The sequence below is a fragment of the Ceratotherium simum genome, chromosome 15, assembly GCF_057802395.1.
Source record: "Ceratotherium simum simum isolate JZ-2026a chromosome 15, ASM5780239v1, whole genome shotgun sequence".
In the NCBI taxonomy this organism is placed as follows: domain Eukaryota; kingdom Metazoa; phylum Chordata; class Mammalia; order Perissodactyla; family Rhinocerotidae; genus Ceratotherium; species Ceratotherium simum.
In genome coordinates this window covers 23,927,795-23,952,731 of record NC_141914.1, presented here as the reverse complement: position 1 = coordinate 23,952,731, position 24,937 = coordinate 23,927,795, and the positions used below count along the sequence as shown (strand labels likewise).

Here is a 24,937-nt window from a genome sequence, read left to right as displayed (position 1 = left end):
TCTTGTTTATAATCTCCTAATTCAATGTATTCAAGAAGTTCCTTATCTTTCTAGGAGAATGCTTTTCAAAGCATGGACCAGAGACAACCTACATCAGAACAACCATAATGCTTATTTAGAAAAAGACAACAACACAGATCTATCAAATCAAAATCTCTGAGGGGCAGAACCTGTGTACCTCCTTAACAAGTTTTGATCACGCTCAGATTTGTGAACTGTTGGTATTGTATAACTCAGCTGCATATTCTGTTCAGTCTCTAATCTGTTATAATTTAGTAATTTAAGAATAAATTATTTTCCCACAATTTTTAAAATAAATAGTCACTATTGTCTTGCTTACAAATGCATGGATTTTTGCCAGAACTGCCCCCCACCACAGAGCCCTCCACATCTGTTCTTTCATTGTTCTTCCCAGTGTCCGTATGAGTTGGGTAGGTGGCAGGTTTTGCCATGTGGCAGGTTGTGGGAGCAGCTCTTTCTCCCCTTCTGCTAAATAGATTTGTCATTTCCCCAGGGTTGCTCAGAATCTGAGAAATTCATTCATACCGATCTCACAAGAGATGAAGATTATGTACTGGAAGCCAATTTACTAGTTTTCAGTGGGGACCTATGTGGTTTGAAGGCAGGAATGGCTGTTTACACAAGACAAGATTTCCCTTCCTGCAGAGAATCTGAAGGCTGCTTCCTTTTGCATGTGTCAAGGAACCTTATGTTCAGGGCAGAGGAGGAAGTGACTTCTGGGAGAAGATCCTACAGGCTCCTGATCCTATCTGGGTTATCAGTCACAGACACAGAGAGTGCCCACTTTCTGATCAGGCTGTCTTCTCCCTTTTGTTCTAGAAAACCTTCGGCTACTTTTCTTTAAAGCCCGCGGCTTTCCCTCTCCTGACGGAAGCAGCCAATGCCTCCTCAATAGAACTGGCTCTGGGAAGCCTGTAAACTGTAGAGATGGGAACAAATGCAAGGTTTGGCTAGTGCCATCATTAAGATGGTCATCCTCCAGGGTCTTGGGTGCACGCACCCCTGCTATATTTTCCTGGCCATAATGTAAGCCCCTTAAGCTCAGAGACCACATTTTCTATTTTATTCCATAACAGTTACTTGAATTTCATCTACTTGAATACAATTTTGATGTATGTACAAAATACAAAATAGGTCTAAAATAATGTATACAAGCATAAAAGTTTGACTCACCTTCAGATTTCATAAGGCGCCGAACAGATAATTGGTGTCCATTTGTATTTGTAGCAGTGTGTGTGTTGAAATCCACTGTGTAGCTCTGATGATTAATTTTGACACTAATTGCCTTTTTCTTTGCTTTCCTTGCATCCTCCAATTGCAGATTGGTCATTTTGTCAACAGGATGAAAAGTGTTATTGTCGTTATATTGCCATTCTATACATTTACTGAGAGAATCTGCCCGGGATTCCTGTTCTTTGTGCACCCTGACCCTCTTGATCATTTCCTCAATTGCATCTCTAGCCTGTGTCACATCTCTGTTCATTCCCAAAACCTCAATCAAAGGTCTTTTATCGTCCAAGGAAATGGTAATGTATAATTTCTTCTGCAGTTCATTCAATTCCCCATATTCCTTTTCATAAAAGTATTTGATACATTCATCTTCACTGGTGTAATGAGACTGTTCCTTTTCAATCAGATCCCGTATCCAGGAGAGGGCGTTGTCCACACATTTTACATTTTCACCACACACCTGAAAAACTGCTGATTCTGTTTTCTTTTCCAAAACCAAAGGTTTCTGTTTTTTGGGAGATTGCTTTAAGAAGCCCAAATATGCTAAAAAAGAAAAGAAGGGAAGATTAGTTCTTTCTTTCTTTTTTCTTTTGTATCACCATACTCTACATTATATCCCCTGGGCTTATTTTCCTTATAACTGGAAGTTTCTACCTTTTGAGCACCTTTACCCATTGTGCCCATCTCCCACCCCTCTGCCTCTGGCAAGCACCAATGTGCTCTCTGTATCTATGAGTTCGGTTTTTGTTCTTTTTAACGGATTCCACATATAAGTGATATCATACAGTATTTGTCTTTCTCTGTCTGACTTACTTCACTTAGCATAATGCCCTCAGGGTCCATCTGTGTTGTTGCAAATGGCAAGATTTCATTCTTTTTTATGGCTGAATAATATTCCATTGTGTGTGTGTATGTATACATATACATATATATATATACATATACACCACATTATCTTTATCCATTCATTTGTCACTGGACACTTAGGTTGTTTCTATGTCTTGGCTATTGTAAATAATGCTGCAGTGAATATAGATGTGCAGATATCTTTTTGAGACAGTAATTTCGTTTCCTTCCAATAAATAACCAGAAGTGGAATTGCTGGATCATATGGTAGTTCTATTTTTAATTTTGGGGGGAATGTCCACACTGTTTTCCATAGTGGCTGCACCAATTTACATTTCCACCAACAGTGCACAAGGGTTCCCTTTTTTCCACATCCTCACCAACACTTGCTATGTCTTCTCTTTTTGGTAATAGCCATTCTATCAGGTGAAGTGATCTGCAGTTCCCTCGTTTTGGTTTGCAGTTCCCTGCTGACGTAGAGCACCTTTTCATATATTTTTTGGCCATTTGTATGTCTTTGGAAAAATGTCTATTCAGAGCCTCTGCCCACTTTTAATTGGATTTTTTTTTTTGCTATTGAGTTGTATGAGTTCTTTATATATTTTGGATATTGACCCCCTATCAGATGCATAACTTGCAAATATTTTCTCCCACTCCAGAGGTTGCCTTTTCATTTTGTTGATGGTTTCCTTTGCTGTACAGAAGCATTTTAGTTTGATGTGGTCTCATTTGTTTATTTTTGCTTTTGTTGCCTTTGCTTTTGGTGTCAAATCCAAAAAATCATTGCTAAGACCAATGTTGAGCAGATTACCCCCTATGTTTCCTTCCAGGAGTTTTATGGTTTCAGAGTCTTACATTCAAGTGTTTAATCCATTTGGAGTGGATTTTTGTATATGGTATAAGATAGTGGTCCAGTTTCATTCTTTTGCATGTGGCGGTCCAGTTTTCCAAACACTATTTATTTAGTGTATGTGCTGCCAAAGCGATCATCCAACACTATTGAAGAGACTGTCATTTCCCCATTGTATATTCTTGACTCCTTTGTTGTAAATTAATTAACCTTATATGCATCGGTTTATTTCTGGGCTCTCTATTCTATTAATCTATGTGTCTGTTTTTATGCCAATATCATACTGTTTTGACTAATATAGTTTTGTAATATAGTTTGAAATCAGGAAGTGTGATGACTCCAGCTTTGTTCTTCTTTCTCAAGATTGCTTTGGCTATTCGGAGTGTTTCAAGGTTGCACACAAATTTTAGGATTGTTCGATTTCTGTGAAAAATGCTATTGGAATTTTGATAGAGACTGTATTGAATCTGTAGATTGTTTTAGGTAATATGGACATTTTAACAACATTAATTCTTCCAATCCATGAGCACAGAATATCTTTCCATTTATTTGTGTCTTCTTCAATTTCTTTCATCAATGTCTTACAGTACAGGTCTTTCACTTCCTTGGTTATATTTATTCCTAGATATTTTATTCTTTTTGATGTAATAGTAAATGGGATTGTTTTCTTAATTTCTCTTTCTGATAGTTCATTAAAGATTAGCCAATTCTCATGTGACATCAGTATTAGGAACATGCATTTCATAAAAAAGAACAACTCACATGCAAGTTTAGATATCACAGACTGTTGGACAGAATCCTGAGATCTTACTCTTTTTTTCATGTTGGCATAAAACACCTCCAGTACTTGAGGCAGAAAGATAACAACTTTAACTTTTTTCACGGACTGGACCGATCCTTTATGTATAAAGTCTTCAATGGCATCAATTATGGCTCCAGCAACCTTATCCGGGTCTTGTTTGGCATTTCCTGGAAAGGCAAATAATAAAAGTTACTGGAAAAAAAAAAAACCCAACTGGAAAAGGCTGAGGAATAAATTAGAAATTTCAATTCTCACGGAATAAATGCCCGCTACGCAACTCTCCCCACCATGGAGTTTTCCAACAATGCATCAGCAAACACTTTTGAAGTCCTAGATGCAATGGGGCGTTTTTTTTCCGGGATGTCAGGAAGCCAACAGCCCCACAATGAACAAAGGACCCAGAAACCTAGCTTTCGGTGTCTGATGTTCATATCTGCTCTATCATCTGACCCCAGCTTACTGTCTTCCTCTGCTACAGAGCACAGTTAACCTTTCTTGGCTCACTAGTGTCCTTAAAAGATCCATGAAAAGGAAAAAAAGCTAATATGTTGAAACATCATGCTCTTTAAAGAGAACAACAATATTTTTTCTCAGTCATCACTTGACTTTATGCATGTGTCCTTATTCTCCCAAATGTCTTTGGGGACCTGATTTAAATTAAGCTAATTTTGTAAGACACCTGGAGGTATAAGCTATTTGTTATAATCTCTAATTCTTTGTACACAAGTCGCCCATGAGCCTCCAGGAAGCCTTTCCTCCCACACTCAGATTTTAGTTGACTTGCAGGGTTCCAGGTTGGGTATAGGGACTGGGGAGATATTTAGCAAGTCAAGTCAGCAGGACCTAGTGACCACCTGGGTTTATCCTTGACCCTTTGTCCCCCCTCTTCTGCCCCCCTCACCCCTTCATGTGTATATCATGGGTCACGCTGTATTGCAGTTGCTTACAAGTCTGTCTCTCACAGTGGCTGGGTGCTCCTTGGGGACTGGACCCTTTCCTTAGTCATCTTTCTATCCCCAGTGCCTACGCACTGTGCCTGGCACATGGCAGGCACTCAGTAAATATTTAATCAAACTAATTAATAAGCTAAAGAACATGGGAGTGATAAAGAGGGTAGAGTCAAGGATTCTAGATAGAAAGTGATGCTTTTAACATGATCGGTGATATAAAATGAAAGGCTGGTTTGGGGGAGAAGACAATGAGAGTTTGGAGTCTGCATGGAGCTTGAGGTGCTTGCAGGCTTCGCTGACCTCCTTCTCTCCCCTTAGGCAGGCATGTGTAGGGAACAGGGAGAGGGTTTCCTTTACTGCTGAAAGCTTCTTGATCACAGTCCCAATTCAATTCATAGACACCACTAAGGGAGAAAGCTCCCCCATCCATTAGTCTAAGGACCAGCTCAGGTGGTATGGAGATAGGAAAAGAAGACAAGCAAGGAGAATCTGCTCACTTTGATTTACTCATACAGACCAGCAATGCAACCAGGTCAGTGGAAGGAACAGCATGTTTGCAGTAACCCAGAAATACTCAAACATATGTACGTATTTATACAAAACTAAAATGGCCTCCTTTCCTTGTTTCTTCTTTGGCTCCACTGAGGGACTCCCTTGGGAAGGGCTGTGTCACTCCTGGGCTGCCTGCTTTCTTGGCCCAAATAAATTAAGGTAGAAACACAGGACTAGAGTGCAGAGGAGAAAGCAGATGGAGACAGAGACTGAGGAGTCATTAAGTGGGTGACCATAAAAGATGATAGATAGACACGACAAACAGACAGACAGGTACTATGTTGGCTAATCCACTAGGATTGGATGATACTAAAAGGGGAATGAAAACATAAAGGGACTATAAATTATACACTTAGAAATAGAAAAGTAATAAAGTAAACATAGCACTCCATGTGGGAACATTAAGAGGAATGGTAGAGAATTACAGGAATCAAAATATGGGACAGAGGATTAGAAGAAGGCTCAGACAGTGACAAGGATGGTTAAGTTTATTGAGGCAAAACTTTTGGAGGGCCTAGAATGTCAGTGTAGGACACTCAAATTTAGATTCCCAAGCAACAGAATATCAACCTACCAATGAGTGTTCTCTCTCTGGGACCAATCTGCTCCATTCCACCTCAAGCCTGAGAGTGTTCACCTCCCCTGACCAGCTCTCTTAAGGGAGAGCAAGCAGGAGTTCCTACTCAATGCACACGACTCAGATTTCTGGGAAAAGAGCTCGCAGAGCATCACCCTACTAATGATAAACCCAAAGCTCCATCCTGATATATGAAGAATCACACAATCATTGTATAGTTTGAGGAAAGCACGAAACTCAAAAGAGGCAAGTAGGCTGAAAAGAGGAAGGTGGAGAGTTGAGTTTCTGACCCATTAGAACACATTAGGTTCCGGTGACTGAATGGCTTCTACCCAGAGATGTCCTAAAGCCAACCTAGACAGGCACTGTTGAAGAGGTGAGAAAAGAGGCCTGGAAATGCTCATCTGGGAGTCAGCTACAGGGAGGTGGAAGTCAACACACTGATGTTCTGCATGGAGAGGGGAGAGAGAAGGAAGTTAAAGACCAAATAATGGGGGAAAAGTGGGGATGGAAAAAAGAGAAAGGAACGGATGAAAGAGAAGAAGAGATGGGCTTTCTTTCTCTTCCCCTCCCCTCTTTTCCCTTCCCTTCCATATTAGAGAGCAAATGTCTCTCTAATATTCTAAAACTCTCTTCGGTTTTCTTTATTTTTTCCTCTTTACTTAAATCACCCACAAGCTTTGCCCATTCCCTCAGGGGCTGCCTTGGAGTGAGGAAGCTGCCCTGACTCAGACCAGCACTAACTACATTAACAGTCAGCCCCAAATCTACGAGAAAGTGGACGCCTTGGGATTTCGCCTTCCGGAGGCTACAAACCTGTCCCAATGGCTGGGAGGCAAATGGACGAGTAATTCCGCTTTTCACACTCTTGTAAAACACAGGAAACGGATGTCTTGACATCCTTTCCGCCAACGACATGAATAATGTTCTTGCACTTCAGTGAGCCTCCTTCAGTAATTATATAATCATGGTTGCCCTGCTGAGCTGGGAAACACAAGACAAAAAGATGCAAAATCAGATGCTGAACCCACTCTTTGATTGCTTAGAAAGCAAAATGTCTGATTTGGCAAATGAAGCCTTTTTTTGTGAATGAGAGACTCCTGAAATACTATTTTGGAGAAATCTTTCTTGCTTACCCTCTTTTTTGAACTGTGAGATTACTTTTCGCTTCTAATTCTCTACATTTGGAATTCTTTTGTAAAATGTGTGATTTTAAGATTAATATGCTGTCTCCCCAATCCCAACACTTTCCCCAGCCTCTCCATAGCCTCCCATTTTCAGTCTTCCACTTATGATTTAGGACCAAAAATAGCATTGTGCTTTACCTTGGCGAGAACATTCCATTTCCACACTTTGTCCGGCATGTTCTAAAATTGCTTTGGAGACCCCTACATGAGAAAATCAAGATGGTCACAAATATGAATTAAAAAATCCGTATATTGCATTTTGATCAGAATGATTGCCTCATTATCCAAATGTGTTCCCTGTCATCAAAGGAATCCTATAACCTGGGTATTTCTGATAACAAAGAAGAAAAATTCATGAAATAACTGTTACCAATTATGAGAAACCATGTCAAAATAATTTTAAAATTCTTAATTAATATTAATAAACCAAAGTTGTAGAAACCAGTTTGGCTATAGGAACCTCCCTTATGGGATCTACTGTGACTATTACACTAGTCAAAATCCTATAAGTAAAGTACCTGCTTTGAGATTAAATGTGTTTGATGTTGAATTTACAATCACATCTGCCTCTTCTTTGGTGATATCTCCAGAGGCCACCTGGAAGATGATGGGACCAATCTTCATTTCATGCACTCCTAAAACAGGGCTGGAAAGAGTCCCATAGAAACCTGAAAAGAATACAAATGGAGTCCAGAACAAGTTGGCAACAGCAAGAATGACTTAGGTCACGTGCTCCTCATGTGTGCCCCTCTCATACTTCTTGCCCCCGCCGTGATCTCTGGCCTTTAACCTGGCCCTGACCCTGAGCCCCAGTGATGGTCTGCTTCTGAAAAAGGATTATAAAATATAATACATATCAAACATGGACTTCTGGTGCAGGCCAAGGTGAAGTTAGCCCACTAGAGCCCTCTTTTTCCTACTGATTACAACTGAGAATGCAGGACAAAGAAGAGAAGCCACTAACTGAGAACTAAAAAGTGAACAAAGGCAGGCAGATTGGGGAAGGGAGTCAAAATTGAAGAAGCAACCTCATACACTGCTGGCAAGAAGGCAAACTGGTGCAGCCACTATGGAAAACAGTTTAGAGAGTTCTCAAAATATTAAAAAATAGAAACACCATATGATCCAGCTATTCTACTACTGGGTATTTATCCAAGAAACATGAAATCAATAATTCAAAAAGATTTATGCACCCTTGTGTTCATTGCAGCATTATTCACAACAGCCAAGACACGGAAACAACCCAAGTGCCTATCAAGAGGTGAATGGATAAAGATGTGGTGTATATATATATACACACACACAATGGAATACTACTCAACCATAAAAAAAGACAAAATCATGCCATTTGCGACAATATGGATGGACCTCGAGGGTATTACGCTAAGTGAAGTAAGTCAGACAGAAACAGACAAATACTGTATGATTTCACTCATATGTGGAAGATAAACAAACACATAAATAAGAAGAACAGATTGGTAGTAACCAGAGGGGAAGGGGGTGGGGGGAGGGCCAAAACAGTAAAGGGGCACATATGTATGTGATGGATAAAAACTAGACTATTGGTAGTGAACGTGATGCAGTCTATACAGAAACTGATATATAATGATATACATCTGAAATCACACAATGTTATAAGCCAATATGACCTCAATAAAATAATTTACAAAAGAAGAAGCAACCTGCACAGGGGGAGCTTCCCCTTTTGTTTTAAATTTTTCCTCTTTCTCTCCCAGCTTTGACCCAAGGGTGGCCCTAGTTGCAAAAGTGCACAATGAGCAGAGGTAGCATAACTTTCAGAGAATCCCTGTCCTTGTGGTCAGAGGATTGGGAAGAGGGGTCCCTGTGAGCTAAAGAGTATGAGAGGGAATCTTCATTATTTTCTACATTTTCTCTTTTTTAATCCAGGCCCTGCCCCAAGGTGACTCCAGTTGCAGAACTCCACAGTGGCACCACAGGGAGCTACAACTCTGAGAGACATTCTGTATTTCTTTTTTTGTTTGTGAGGAAGATCAGCCCCTGAGCTAACATCTGATGCCAATCCTCCTCTTTTTTCTGAGGAAGACTGGCCCTGGGCTAACATCGGTGCCCGTCTTCCTCCACTTTATATGGGACGCCACCACAGCATGTCCCGACAAGCACTGCGTCAGTGCGCGCCCAGGATCGAACCAGCCAACCCCGGGCCGCCGCAGCGGAGTGTGCGCACTTAACCGCTTGCACCACCAGGCGGGCCCCAACATTCTGTATTTGTATCCAGAAGAATCAGGAAAAAGGACCCTCGTGGTCGGGGGTGTATATGTGTGTGGGGGGTGGAATCCCTGTTATTTATTTTTTTCTCTCTTTCCTCTCTCCACTTTGCCCAAGGGCAACTCTGATCATGCAAAATTATGAGGTGGCAGAGCAGGCAGCTTAAACTCTGAGAGAACCCTGTCTTTCTATCCAGAGGTCCTGGAAGATGGGCTCCTGCAAACCAGAGAGTGAAAGGGCAACCCTAGAGAGGGGAGAGCTGGAGCATGCGATCCCCTTTTATGTGTATGAGCGGGAATAAATTCTGAGCTCACCCCGGGGCTGCACACGTGGGGGCAGACCCAGCAGTGCAGCAAAGGCTTTGAGAACTGAACTGACAGTAGAACCGCTGCCCACACAGAAGCTGAGACAGAACCTTAGAATGAGCTCACCCGATTGACTGCCTGCTCAATCACCATCTTCCAGAGGATTTTAACAGGACCCAAGTCTCACAACATAATATTTAAAATGCCCAGCCTCGAATCCAAAATCCTTGTCACACAAAGAACCAGAAAAATGTGACCAATTCTCAAGGATAAAGACACTCAATAGAGATGTTAATCTCAGGATGATCCAGATGTTGGAAACATCAAACAAAGACTTTAATGGAAACTTTTTTTTTATTTTTATTTTTTTAATTTTTTGTTTATTGCAGTAACATTGGTTTATAACATTGTATAAATTTCGGGTGTACATCATTATACTTCTATTTCTGCATAGATTACATCATGTTCACCACCCAAATACTAATTACAACCCATCACCACACACTTGTGCCGAATCATCCCTTTCGCCCTCCTCCCTCCCCCCTTCCCCTCTGGTAACCACCAATCCAATCTCTGTCTCTATGTGTTTGTTTATTGTTGTTATTATCTACTACTTAATGAAGGAAATCATACGGTATTTGACCTTTTCCCTCTGACTTATTTCACTTGCATAATACTCTCAATGTCCATCCATGTTGTCACAAATGGCTGGATTTCATCGTTTCTTATGGCTGAGTAGTATTCCATTGTGTATATATACCACATCTTCTTTATCCATTCATCCCTTGATGGGCACTTAGGTTGCTTCCAAGTCTTGGCTATTGTGAATAACGCTGCAATGAACACAGGGGTGCATGTATCTTTACGCATTGGTGTTTTCAAGTTCTTTGGATAAATACCCAGCAGTGGAATAGCTGGATCATATGGTAGCTCTATCCTTGATTTTCTGAGGAATCTCCATACTGTTTTCCACAGTGGCTGCATCAGTTTGCACTCCCACCAGCAGTGTATGAGTTCCCTTCTCTCCACATCCTCTCCAACACTTGTTGTTTCCTGTCTTGTTAATTATAGCCATTCTGACGGGCATGAGGTGATATCTCACTGTAGTTTTGATTTGCATTTCCCTGATAGTTAATGATTTTGAACATCTTTTCATGTGTCTGTTGGCCATCTATATATCTTCTTTGGAGAAATGTCTGTTCAGGTCTTTTGCCCATTTTTTAATTGGGTTGTTAGTTTTTTTGTTGTTGAGATGCATGAGTTCTTTATATATTTTGGAGATTAACCCCTTATCAGATGTATGGTTTGCAAATATCTTCTCCCAATTGTTAGGCTGTCTTTTCGTTTTGTTGATGGTTTCCTTTGCTGTGCAGAAGCTTTTTAGTTTGATGTAGTCCCATTTGTTTATTTTTTCTATTGTTTCTCTTGCCCGGTCAGACATGGTGCTTGAAAATATGTTGTTAAGACCGATGTCGAAGAGCATACTGCCTATGTTTTCTTCTAGAAGTTTCATAGTTTCAGGTCTTACATTCAAGTCTTTAATCCATTTGGAGTTAATTTTTGTGTATGGTGTAAGGTAGGGGTCTACTTTCATTTTTTTGCATGTGGCTGTCCAGTTTTCCCAACACCATTTGTTGAAGAGACTTTCTTTCCTCCATTGTATGTTCTTGGCTCCTTTGTCGAAGATTAGCTGTCCATAGATGTGTGGGTTTATTTTTGGGCTTTCGATTCTGTTCCATGGATCTGTGTGTCTGTTTTTGTGCCAGTACCATGCTGTTTTGGTTACTATAGCTTCAAACAAAGACTTTAAAGCATCTGCTATAACTATGCTCCCAGAGGTCAAAGTAAAGACATTTGAATGCATGGAAATGATTTGGAATGAATGGAAAAGTAGGAGTCTCTGCAGAGACATATAAACTATAAAATGAGAATCAAATGGACATTTTAGAATTTAAAAATACGATATCTGAAATAAAAAATTCACTGGATAGGCTCAATAGTGTAGTAGACAGAGAAGAGTCAGTGAACTTGGAGGTAGATCATTAAAAACTACCCAATCTGAAGAACAGAGAGAAAAAAGATTAAAAGAAAAAAAAAGGAGAACAGATCCTCAGGGACCTGTGGGACACTATCAAAAAGTTTAACATTCATGTTATTGGAGCACCAGAAGGAGAGGAAAGAGAGACGAGTGCAGAAAAAATATTTAAAGAAATGACTGACACATCCCCAATCTGATGGAAGACATACATATTCAGATTCAAGAAGCCTCAGCAAACTCCAAACAGCATAAACTCAAATATAGCAACAGCAAATGTGACAGAGGAGAAGCATTTGGTTGGTATTGTCTCTTTAAATGTGTCTATTTCTGAAAACACACATCACATCATCCTTAGAAAATAGTAGCCTCATCACGACTTAAAAATGCATTGTACACATTACATGACTTGGCCTGCTACTCTTTCGCTCCAGATCACATAAACATGGCCAGTGTCTTGCATGCTCAGGGGCATGGAATATAATTTAATATCTTCTGTATCACCAATTGATTTTTCCTTAAAAACCATCACTACCATCTTTCATTACGACTGAATAATTATTTAGCAACTAGAAATAATTTCACAATTTAAAAGCTTTACTGAACCTTGTGTATCTTCAGCCTTGGGAATTTTGTCACTGACGACATTTCCATTAGCCATTCTGGCAAATTCATCTGAAAATGCCTGGAAATAGAGAGACAGTTTTGACCACTACAATCCTCTGTAGATGAAGGAATTTGATTCATCAGGGCTTTTGTTCCTGCATGCACACATATTTAGGAGAGAGCAACTCTCAAAGTATTATTTATTTTCATTATAGATTTTTAAAGTTATGAAAATAATATATATATTCCGTTTCTACAAATGCAATTCTGTTTCTACAAATAATTTCCTATGAAAATTATCAAAGATGTGAACAAAGATATAAATGGAAAGATATTCATTACAGTGCTATTTATATTCACGAAAAAATAAAACAGTTTAAAAATTCAACAGGGAAATGGTGAAATAAATTTTAGTATATCCATGTGTTAGAATATTTAGCAGCCATTAAAAATTGCATTTCCAAAGAATAGTTAATAGAAAAGGGAAATGCTCATTTTATACTATTAAATGAAAAAAGAATGATATTAAATTACATTATATAACCCCACTTTTAAAAGTACACATGTATCAAAGAATCCTGGAATGAAATACAACTAAAAAGAACTTATGCATTTTGTATTGTTCATAGTTTCTACAATGAACGTGTATTACTTCCATAATCGGGAAGAGCAAATAACTTGCCAATTGTTGAAAATGCAGTGCTAAGAGAAAAACCATCCCAAGGACCCAAACACTTCAGTTTGTAACTTCTTATTTGGACCAGGAAAGGAATGGCTAGGGCACATGTGCCTTTTGAAGGAAGAGGCTGGTGTGTGTATTCTAGGGTTAATGAACGCATGAATTTCATTTCTTTGCCTGGTAGTGACACCCCAAAATCATCACTTTCTTCCTTCTTGTAAATAAACAACAGAGAATTTCTTGGAAAAAAATAAGTAACATCTTGGCTAAAAGGCTGATGCAATAATGGGAGAGGGAGTGACCACGGAGCCAGGGTCTCAGGCTCACAGCCCTCCAGAGGCCAGGCAGGAGGTTTGGCGGTCTCGTTAGAATGTAAATTAGATGTGTTTGCTTCCAAAAAACTTAAAGGTAGTGTCTTGATGCAGAAAAAAAATTAAGTATGACCTAAAAATTCAGATAGTCCAAAGATCTGTGGACATCTCTTGGGTCGCGGACCTTAATCTGTTTAATTCTTGCACTATCATGGAACTTTCAAACATTTAATGTCATCTGCTCTACTGGACTCGAAGGACGTGGAGGACAGGGATAATGGCCTCTTATTAAATGCCTCTCATTCTCCCATATTGCCAGTGAGTCCAGCGGCTCACCCATAGCTGATGTTCAGCAAATGTGAGCTGGTTGACGGACTCTCTATGACCGAAGATGGTTCTAGTGTTTCTGGTCCCAACTCTCCTCCTTCCATGGGGGTGTGCTGAGTTCATTCTAACCACACCCTTCAGTTCTCTCTCATCCCAACTTTCTCCCATTTGTAGGACCACAGCTGTGCTTTTATATTATGTATTAAAATTTCTATGTTCAGAATGATTGTCAGTTTCTTTTGTGTGTGAAATACTATTGTGGTTATATTAGTTTTTAAAAAGAATCCTAATGTCCAAAATAAATACTGAATTGTTTATGGGCAAAATGTATATATCTGGGATTTGCTTCAAAATAATATGGGAGGAAGGGAAATAAATGGAGATAGAGATGAAACACATTGGCCATAGGTTGACAATTGTGAAAATCAGTGATGGGTACAGGGAGCTTATCATTTTGTCTACTTATTTTGTCTACTTTGGTATACATTTGAAATTTTCTTTAATAAGAAGCAAATTTTTTTCTATATCCATAAAGTTGCTTAAAATTTGCCATGCTACAACTAGTCTACACTACTCTTTTACTTTCCTGTATAGGAAATGCATGAAAGAAACGACCTATTAGACCAAGAAGATATTTGAGAACATTAGGGCTCAGTTGCCAAAATAACCAGAAATGAGTGAGACAGTACCTGAATATTTCCAAGATCATTCGGGTGCAGCAGAAAGTGGACTTCTTGTAAAGTTGTCGGTTGATTCTTGCTACGAAATTTGAACACTTCTGAAATGATTAACTCAGCAAAAATGGTTTTAGGAAACCCCAAATTTCCTGTTCCTATTGCTGGAAATGCAATTGATTTCAAGGACAAGCTCTCGGTGATTTCCAAACATTCTCTGATTATGTCTTTCATGATCTGAAAAGCACAAAGCACATCCTTATACATTTTGCAGAGAAATAGGAGTTAGAACAAAAAGAACAAGAATTTAGCAACTTTGTGGTCTCTGTCTACTCCTTTTTGCTTTCAACAAAAACAGGTTAAGGACAGTGAGAAGGAGAAAGAAAAATACAGGAGGAGACGAGGAAAAGGAAAGGAGAATGTGAGAGACCCTCCAAAAAGATTCAAACTCACTCAGCAGTGAAGGAAAGAAGCAAAGCAAGGACTCTTCTAATCCTTCATTCTCTTCTGTTCTTCATGCCCTCACCTCCCTTCCTCACTAAAGACACGCTGTCTTCAATAACTCTTCCCTGAGCCCCAATGATGGCTGAGCACTAGAGTCAATTCATATTATTAACTAGTCCTCAGGAGAAGTTAGTTAGCTACAGCTGAAAGAAAAGGCCATAATGATGGAACCCGCCAAGAACGTGACGTTATTACAGAAGAGAAGCAGACAGGGTCCAATCTACATTACACTGAAAGGAGAGTCCAAAGGGCTACCCAATTCCCTGGAGAATTTAAAACCAGGCCCACCTCCTGTGAAGACACGCTGCCATTACTCCAGTCCGGAGCCACCACATGAAGCACACGGTGGCAATGCAGATTGCAACCACTGGTTTGGAGAATCGTGCCCACGCTAATGGTCATCCCTTGTCCGGCTGTGTTCAATTCCTCCTGGAGCTGTGGCCCAGCTTTATCCAAGAGGGCCCGAGAAAGGGGCCCTTTATTAAGCGCGAGATCCGAGGGAATGGAGTTGACAACAACATCAGTCTTGAAGACAAAACCAACACTTTGTTTCAAATTCTAACAAAACTCATTCTTCAAGGATTACTATATTTGAAGCACTGGGCTTGGCACAATGGGGGACAACTAAGGTGATTTAGTTTTCAGAGACTGAAATACCACCTCAAATCAAAGTGTTATTAGAAACTATTTAAATAACACTCCAGGACAAAAGAGCTGTCAAAAAGCAATATATAGGTGGTATGGGATCATTGAAAGTCCAGAGGAAGTGCCTTCAGCGACTAGTGAAGACACCATGGGTGATGTGGGGTTTGAGAAATGGGAATAGTTGCAGCAGGCAGAGAGAGACAGGGAAGTCATTCAGCAGGGGGAACAGCATGAACATAAGATGTAGGTTGTGAGCTGTGAGTAGATTAGTTTGACCTGATAGAGAGCTTCTGCAGCAAAATGGTGCAAACCAGGCTAGAAATGCTACCCTGGGGGTAAACTGCAGAGGGCCTTGAATGCCAAGCCAACTGGACTTCCTGACAGACAGTGAGGAGCCATGGAAGCTTTTTCAGCAGGATAGTTAGTGTAGGCAGATTAATAAGGACCAGATTAAGATGCCAAGAGAAGAGAGGAGAGGGAACGTGACCAAGCAATTTTCATGGGTCACTGGGGAATAACGTGTAGCAGGTACTGTGGCATCAGAAGCCACACATCTATGGGGATGAAAGGAGTGGAAGGAATGTCTCACCATTCAGGGTTCAAGGTGGATGAGGAACGGAACTCATTCCAATCACTGACTCTTGGTCAAAAGAGTTTTTTGTTCATTTGTTTGTTTTTTTAAAATGAGGAACAAAATTATTTTTAATATTTTGAAATTGTGCAATGGTTAAGAGCCTGAACAAATTCCAATCCTAGATCTACCACTTATTAGCTGTGGGACTCAGGCAAATTATTTAACCCCTCTCAGTCTCTTTCCTTCATCCATGAAATGAGAAGAATAATAATCCTGGCATCTACGTCATGGCATTGAATGAAAAAAGGCATGCCAAGCACTTAGCATAGTGCCTGGCACAGAGTAAATAATCAGTGTTAGGTGCTCTTCTGGTAGTTATTATTTAAGCTTACTGTAAGTAGAAATCAAATTTTTAAAAATCTTTCAGTATTTTAAACTAAAAAAGAATTTTTAAAAAAATAACAACTTGACCAAAAAGGAAGATGATCCACAGAATGGGAGAACATTTTTTCCAATCACATATCTGGTTAGGAACCTGTGTCCCAAATATATGAAGAGCTCTTAAAATTCAATCATAAAAAGACAACCCAATTTAAAAGTGGGTAAAGGATCTGAACAGACATTTCTCCAAAGAAGACATGCAAATGACCTTTCCTGGGAGTTCCTTCCCCAGGACTGCCCACAAGCCCCCAGTGAAAGAATAAACACCTGGCACAGCAGAGGCTTCCAGGGCTGCTGTTCTGATTAGTTAGGGCCTGTGTTGAAAAAGTTGTTAAATACATTTTTGAGAAACATGTCACCACCTGGCCGACCTACAAAAACTGTCCCTGCATACTACCCAGACCACAAGAACTGTCCCTGCATACTACCCAGACCGTTCCCAGGTCCACTTTCTACTTTTCTCCCCACATTCTCTTACCGGTGTTGGGTGCCAATGGTCCCCCAGACTCAGGCCCCCTGCTCACTCCAGTTCAGCTCCACTGACAAGATTCCTGTCCCCTGCCCCCATCCTAGGCTCTAATTTTTCTGTATCTGCTATCAGTAAGTTTGACAGGAGATTAACATTACATTTGCCGAAATACGACACGTGTAAAGGCACTGAAAAAGCATACCAAGCCTTGTAAATATGAAGTATCATTGAGGATTTTCACATTTACTGGACACCTAGTGATCTGAATACACTTCCAGTTCCCACAAATAACTGGCCAATCTCTCTCAGCAAATGTCTTGCTAAGTAGCCCAATTTTCTGAGGAAACCTGTTTCGAAGCAGAGATGGAGGGCGTAGGATTCTCTCCCTTGGTTCTAATCTCCCTTTGGCAACAGACTGACTGTGACAGCACCTTGGTGGGTGTTCTGTACGTAGGGACACTCACCGTTGCATTCTGCACATCTTCTTTCACCAGCAGGATCCTCAGGCCTCCTGGGGACAACAGAACTTGTCCGTTTCCATGATCTTTTCTCAAGCTGGGCTGGACTGCTGCTGGAACACTGGGCAGGGAAGCAGTACCAGGCAGGGTGTTTTTAAACATAACTTTCACAGCTTCAGCGAAGGCCTCAACAGTCTTCTCAGCTGTATCCACCAGGTAAATCTCTTTCAAGGTGCGTCCATCCCAGTTATCCCGGAGGTGTTCCTTGACAGCCAAAACAATGGTCTCCACACACTGGAGTAAGGGAAAGCCCAAGCTTCCGGAACTAACAGCAGGGATGGCTATGGACTGGCACTTGTGGTCTTCAGCCAAACGGAGACTTTCTTTCACAGCTCTCTTTAACTGGCCCCCACACCTCTGGGCCTCATCTCTGTTCCACCGGGGCCCCACTGCGTGGATCACATGGTGGTATGGGAGCTTTCCTGCTTTCGAGATGGTGGCATCGCCAGCTTGGATCTTGCCCTTTCTCTTCACTATCTGGTCACAGTCTGCTTGGAGCTCAGGGCCAGCTGCTTTTAAAAGAGCAGCAGCCAGGCCGCCGCTGAGTTTGAGGTCCTCGTTTGCTGCGTTCACCACCACTTCAACAGGAAACCGTGTCAAGTCGCCCTGCTGCACAATCAGCGAGACCCCAGGAGCCACGTCTGTCCGAGAGAAGCACCTCTGCCTATCATTGCTGCCTCCCTCCTTTTCCTCATTCTTCTGTAGTGCAATAAAACAACCAAACAACCGTTTGACCTCACTTTTACAGTACCGTGCTCTCTCCTGGAACACCTTGCTGGCTCCTGGCTTATTGATATGGATGCTTTTAACACAGGCTGAGTCCCGGGCATTCTTGACCATGTTCATTCCCTCTAGGACTTCTGCCTTTGGGCCAGTTAGTAAAATGCCTTTTTGTTTGTTCTCAGGATTGAAAGTTACCTGCACATTTTCCCTCTTTAGCTTTTGCCAGACTGGCTTCTTTTGTGCCCTTAAATAATCAACAACCAAGGACAGTTTTACTTCAATAAATCTCTCTATTTTCGTGTGTTTTTCCACGAAGTTAGAAAGCAAGCCATGGACTTCATTGACTTCTCTCACACAGCCTGCGATGATGACCTCAGCTGTGGTTTCTGAAATTAACTCACTGATTATTACCGTCTTTGAGGAGGAATTATGTTTCTTATGCAAATTGCGAGTGAGTTCTTTCCATTTCTTGTGATTAAGAACTTCCCTGTCCTCGACATCAATGTGCTTATAAAGTAAGGCACTGACCATCTGCTTTTCAGCTTCTAACAGAACTTCAGAAGAACAGCTGCTTAAGAGAACAGCTGTGCCGTCTAGCTCATAAACGGCAAGAATTTTCTGTGCTATAAAAAGAGACTCAGAGAATTCTGCACAGTCTACCTGTTGCAAAAACTGGAAAACCTCAGCGGGAAACTGAATGTTTTTCTCAGCCATGGTGTACACCGTTTCCTGGAGTTCACACTTCACTTTATACACATCTGCTCTGAGTCCTTTCAAGCACAAGCATTGAGTGGCTTTATCATAAGCCATCTCCATCTCTGGGCACTCCATGCGGAGACGCTCCTGGACACCACTGTGGCACAGAAGAGAATACCTTCCTGGAGAAATGGCCACTTTTTCCTTCAGACTTTGCTCTTCTCTTTTAATTTTTTCAGTGGTGCTTTCTATTAATTCCTTGACGTGTGGCTCAATGTTTTGTATATCCTCTGATTTCCCCACTAAGGTTACAATCCCCATACTTGTATCAAACTCCAACAAAATCCTATCATCTTCTAAATCATTTTTTATGGCGTCCCACACTATTGGATCCACTTTAAATACAGTAACTGTATATTTAGACCTGATGCCAGAGAATGCTGTGGAAGCATCTTTCTGCCAGGTCTTGATTCTTCGTCTTCCTTGGTTGACTAAGGTGGCTGCAGGTCTGATGGTAACTTCACCACTGAGTTGGGACCATGTTAGCTCACAGTGACAACGTCTCACTTCATCATTTATCTCCTCAATCAGGTGATTCTTTTTCTGCAAGAACTTCCATAAGGGAAGATCCAAGGATTCTCGGAATGGGGCTGGAAGCTTGATCAGAGGCTTCTCCTTTCCATACAAGGCTGTGCCCAAAGATGTATAATATGGGAACACAGACAGCGGCATATTATTGAGGTCAAGTTTCTTGGTCATGATGGTGTCTACCACTTAAAAGGAAAGAAATAAAATAAAGTAATCCCAGTGTAATGTGTTTCAAATGAGAAAAAAAAAAAAAAAAAAACAACACCCTTCCTATTCTAGAGAAAAAAATCCTCATGTTTCTAGAACTTTGATGTTACAACATGGTATTAAAAAGCAGCACTACTCTCAAGGTTCTCAGATATAAACTGATATGTATTAACATTGCCTCGTATTCCTCATTCAGTGGAATAATTAATTCCCAGCCAAGATCACTCTAAGTTGAAATTCTGTTGCATAAATTCTATTTTCTGTTTTCTGATAACACTGATAGGTCACCACCAGGTTAAGAAAGAGATAGGAGTTTAGTCACAAGCATGGGGACAATGTTTGCCCCCAGTGTAAAGAATACTTTGGTGCTCAAGGCAAAGCTCATCTGAGTATCATGCTGTTTCTTTTTCTTGCACAGTTTCACGATTTTAGGCTTCACAGATGACTTAGATTCCAATGGAAACAGTGAAATACAAGATTGATAAATAGATTCTGTTTTTAATACAGCGTTATCTATAGTTTGCCTCATTACTGGTAACCCATTTTAAGTGCTAAAATATCCTACATGAAAAATTAATGTTACAAGTGAATAGGAGATTGGGAAAAAGTGGAGAAGTTAAACGCATGGATTATGGGGCCAAAGGTTCAAATCCTGGCTCTGTCACTTACTAGCTGTGTGATCTTGGTCAAGTTATTTGACCTTTCTGTGCCTCAGTTTCCTCATTTGTAAAACAGCGATTATAATAATAGCAATGCCCGTAAAGCAGTGTCTGTGAATGCACTGTGTAGCACACTGCAGAGCTACAATGTAAGTCATAATTATAAGAAGGAACAGCCAGAGACAGAAAAAGAAAATCAGTGAATCTCAGACCATGGAGAACAGGGAATGAGTGAGTTTGGAGAAGGAGGCGTGATCAACATAGTCAGTTGGTGCACAGAGGTCAAGGCGATACAAAATCTTTGAGCATGCCCTGGACAGTTCACATGTGTGGCTCTGGCATAAGATAAACCTTAATTAAATAGTTCCTATTATTAGTTGTCCACACGTAATGTAGACATTCTGAGGAAACACACAACTACTCCATGCCCTCAAGATGTTTGAAAGCCCCAAAGCTGTCGACTCTACCACAGGCTGGGAGGTTGACTTCTAGGGTAGAGAGCTGTATGTAGCTCTCTCCCTGGGCCCAAGACCAGGCTAAGGGAGATTTAAGGATGTGTGACAGAAGCTCCACTTTCGTCCCTTTGCCCAAGGAACACGACGTCTTTCATTCCATCTTAATCCAAACCCAACCTTCACCCTAGTTTCCCCCACTCATAAAAGCTGAAGGGAGGTTCCTCCAAGTAGCCCCACGAAACAATTTCTCTTAAGTGGGTGGCATACCACATGATCCTGTCTCAGCTTCCCCCAGGTAGTCCCAGGCACGACACTCCTTCTCTCCCTAAGAAGCCTGGCCCCCTTATTCCTACTCCCCAGCCTCGACCCTCTGAACATCAGTGGAGACTCAACATTAGTCTCCAAGCTGCCCTCTCATGCCTCAGAGAACTGGCCGTCTATGTAGACAAAACCCTCAGAGTGCCTCCCTAAGGTTCAGCTGGACGCGGTTTTCACAGAGTCACTGCAAAGAACAATCTGGCTGGCATCCACCGATCATGTGAAATGAAGGCACTGACAGGTAAAAGGGGAAGCAGCGATACATTACAGGGACTGTACGTGTCTCTGAGTATTTCTTTACCTAACCTTGCCGAAATTAACTTGAGAATTTCTACCAAGTGTACAGCTACAACACCGATCATCTTTTTTTTAATACAGTATTTCAAAGATTCTAAGAATTACATATTTTTCAGTCCATCGTAGGTAGAGACTCATGCGAGAATCTCCTTATATCTTTCAAAAACCTGACGTTGCTTCTCTAAAGTTTGAATCGCTGTCTGGCCTCATCAAGCATCATATCCCAGATGAACAGAATTACTAATTGGATTTCCAATTAAATATAGGAGCAAAAAACCAAAATACATCAGAATTCAACTGATAACTCTTAAGATCTGCTAAAATATGGTTTAGATTATGCCAGGTAAGGTCTACAAAATCAGGCTAACAGATATTACCTCCTCTGTCAAAAAATTCAATCAGAGCTGAACTCTCTTCAGGAAAACACTCAACGCTGACAACTCTTCCCCCTCCATTACGAGGATTTTCAAATAAACTTTTTAAATCATCATCATCAACACCAGGTGGCAGGTTTTCAACCCTGACTTTTTTTGTCACTTCCAGAAGTCTTGGAGAAAGCTGGAGCTCTTTCACTGTATGGTGGTTGGCGCAGTCATCAACAAATTTCATGACATCTACAAACCAAAAGCAATCAATCAGAAAATTATGTTCATATCCTTGTATTATTCAGAAGAAACTATCTAAATATTAATTGAGATAAGGGAGAGAGCTAAGCACTGAATTTTTAGCCTCAAAATTTTAATTCCTACATGAGAATTTACAAGCCTAAAACTCCAGGTCTCTGAATGACGCACATGAATGTCTTACCTGCATTACTGCCACTGAGCTGTGTCCCTGCCTCCAACCGCGGCTGTCCCCACCCCTCCCTGACACTGTCGCCCGAGTGCTCTCTCCGCAATACGAATCTCCTCATCTCACTCCTTTCTCCAGCCCTTCATGGCTGGCGTGAGTTCACACTCCGTAGCTGGACTTCTGGTGCCCTTGGCTATTTGACTCCAATTTCCAAGCATCACCTCTGGTTACTTCCTGCCATTCATTTTATTTTCCACGTCGCCACAAAAACTAGTCACTACTTTCAAAACCCCATTCTCTTTCGCCATTATATATACAGTTTCCTGTGCCCGAAATGCCCTTCTCCAATTTTTTTATTCTGGTCCTACTCCTCCTTCAGGACTCAGCCCAAGTATCTCTTTCTTATATATAAATGTTGATGGCAGGCCCACGATGTACCTGGCACTGTGCCAGGATCTGGGGATAGAGAGATGACTATAACAAGCCCTTGCAAGTTCATCTTCCAGGAGGGAGGAAAAGCAAGCAAATTACCTATTGTGGGATCAAATGAGGAGGGAAGGCCAATACTGGGAATCAGACAAGGATTCCCAGAGTAAGAGGCCAGGGTTTCTAAGGATGAAGAGGATTTACCAGATACATAAGGGGAGGAAACATTCCAGGCAGAGGGAACAGCAGTGGCATGAAACAACACAGTGTATCTGGGACCTGACAGACTGGTACTGCTGGAGGGTAAACTCCAGAGAAGGGAGTAGGCAGGGCAAAACGAAGCCGCCTTGTTTGCGTCCCCTTTCCCCCGACTCCCCACAGCCTCCTGTGCACGGGTGAGGGAGGCAGCTTCTCCTCTTGCATCTTCATTATTCGTGTACATATGGGTTTCCTCCCCGCCCCATATGAGCTCCTCAAGAGCAGGAACCAAGAATTATTTATCTCTGTACCATCAGCACTTAGACAAGCGTCTGGCACTAGGTGTTTAAGATTTTTCATCAGTGAACAAAAGCAAGTCCATTTAGTTTTACCTTTATAAGAAATAATCATAAATTTGAAATAAGAAGAGCTCCCTTTATCGAGTCCTTACCATGTCTCAGGTACTGTGTTAAGAGCTTCTTAAACATTATCTCATTTAATCCTTCAGAAACTGTCTTAGGGAGGTATTAATATCCCCATTTTATAGATGAGGAAAGTGAAGCACACAGAGGGTAGTAACTTGGCCAACCTCAGATAATTAGCTAAATGGCGGAGCTAGAATTTTGACTTCACGACCTGTGCTCTTAATTAGCCATTCCACTGCCACAGCCAAGGAATAGTAAGGGCAGGGGATGGGAAAATGTCTTTGTCTTTCTGGAGATGGCTCTTCCAATCTCAGAGCCTGTCCACAGACTCCTGACACAGACCCTAAAAAGCATTCACTTTCTGCGTCACATGCACTGACGCATCCCTGCATACGTGATGACTATGAAGGTACTGAGGAAGTCTAAGGTAAAGGGGGTAAGAGAACAGGCTGTAGAGGTGGGCTGCCTGGATTCACATCCAGTTCTTCTATTAGCATCTCTGCCCCTGTCTCCTCGACTGTAAAGTAAGGAGCAATAATAATAATCTCAAAAGGTTGTTGAAGGGAACAAATAAATTAATACATGTAACAAGGGGTTTGCTATTATTATCACTACCTTGCGATAAGTCCAGTTTGGTAACACGGATCATATTTCCTTCTTCCGAGGAGATAACACAGGTGAAAACACTGACTCCTCTGCCTGGAATCACTTTAACAGCCTTGGACTTTAGACTTCTATTTGCGTGTGTATCACTCTCTCCCTTTCTCTCTCTCTCTCTCTCTCTCACACACACACACACACACACACACAGACAAATCATACAATAAAGTTTGATCTACTAAACACACCTGAACTTGGTTTCAAAAGAAATTTGCTTCTCTTTCAAAGTAAAAAAGCATCTCTATTAACTTGGAGTTCCCTCTTACTGACGACTAGAAAGAGCCAAACTTTCAGAGACGTTCCATAAGCTGCATGTCCCAAATGCCAGACTGTGGTGCAAAGAAAACTGGCAAATGAAGCGTCCCTTGATCTTACCTATATATTTTTGAAAGGTAACTACGGCAACATCAAAATCTCGTATTACTTCCACTTGAAAGTCATGACTGGACAGGCCACTTAGGTTCTCCACTAACAAGATCAACATTATATCCATCACATGTGCCTTGAGATTTTCAAATGCAACCAAAGAGGAAATATTTTCACATTCTTTGGGGATATTGTCCATTTTCTCTGATCTTCTATCGAGAGAGAGTTTTGTTTCCAGTTCTTCTGACACATCTGGTTTTACAGAGACAAAAGAGGTACAAGATGTTATATTTATCTACCATGGTCTTAGTGAAGTAAGTTAGCATAAGACATTGCCCCTTTTCTTTCCCAATCTCTTGGCTAACTCAAATAAAAACAGATCTTAGAAGGCTTTTTGCTTAATTTAATTAAAATAAAATGTAGCATTTAACTATTACTGTTAACTTCGATTTTATTACACTCATTTCTGCCTTGTCTCTCTGAGGAGCTTGCATTATCTCTCATAGCACTTGACTTATATTTCTCTCACAGCACCATATTATGGTTATGGAACTGAGCTTCTCAAAAGCAAGGGACATGTTTATTCGTCCTTTTTTTTTTTTTTTTTTGAGGAAGATCAGCCCTGAGCTAACATCCGTGCTAATCCTCCGCTTTTTGCTGAGGAAGACCGACTCTGAGCTAACATCTATTGCCAATCCTCCTCCTTTTTTTCCCCAAAGCCCCAGTAGATAGTTGTATGTTATAGTTGCACATCCTTCTAGTTGCTGTATGTGGGAC

General features: G+C 41.0%; 1 protein-coding gene across 2 annotated transcripts in view; it reads right to left on the bottom strand.

Annotated features, from left to right (window-relative positions):
* Nucleotides 1–24,937, bottom strand: part of LOC101402862 (protein mono-ADP-ribosyltransferase PARP14) — a 46,687-nt gene that overhangs the window by 11,783 nt on the left and 9,967 nt on the right. For both annotated transcript variants that reach the window (XM_087439704.1, XM_087439703.1), the window contains exons 4-14: nucleotides 24,170–24,412; nucleotides 21,671–21,907; nucleotides 17,297–19,542; nucleotides 14,992–15,228; nucleotides 14,215–14,436; nucleotides 12,209–12,287; nucleotides 7,534–7,683; nucleotides 7,154–7,216; nucleotides 6,645–6,812; nucleotides 3,710–3,916; nucleotides 1,195–1,794 (exon numbers count right to left, since the gene is read on the bottom strand). In XM_087439704.1, coding sequence (XP_087295830.1) covers nucleotides 1,195–1,794; nucleotides 3,710–3,916; nucleotides 6,645–6,812; nucleotides 7,154–7,216; nucleotides 7,534–7,683; nucleotides 12,209–12,287; nucleotides 14,215–14,436; nucleotides 14,992–15,228; nucleotides 17,297–19,542; nucleotides 21,671–21,907; nucleotides 24,170–24,412 — 4,452 coding nt within the window. The remainder of the gene's footprint in view (nucleotides 1–1,194; nucleotides 1,795–3,709; nucleotides 3,917–6,644; nucleotides 6,813–7,153; nucleotides 7,217–7,533; nucleotides 7,684–12,208; nucleotides 12,288–14,214; nucleotides 14,437–14,991; nucleotides 15,229–17,296; nucleotides 19,543–21,670; nucleotides 21,908–24,169; nucleotides 24,413–24,937) is intronic.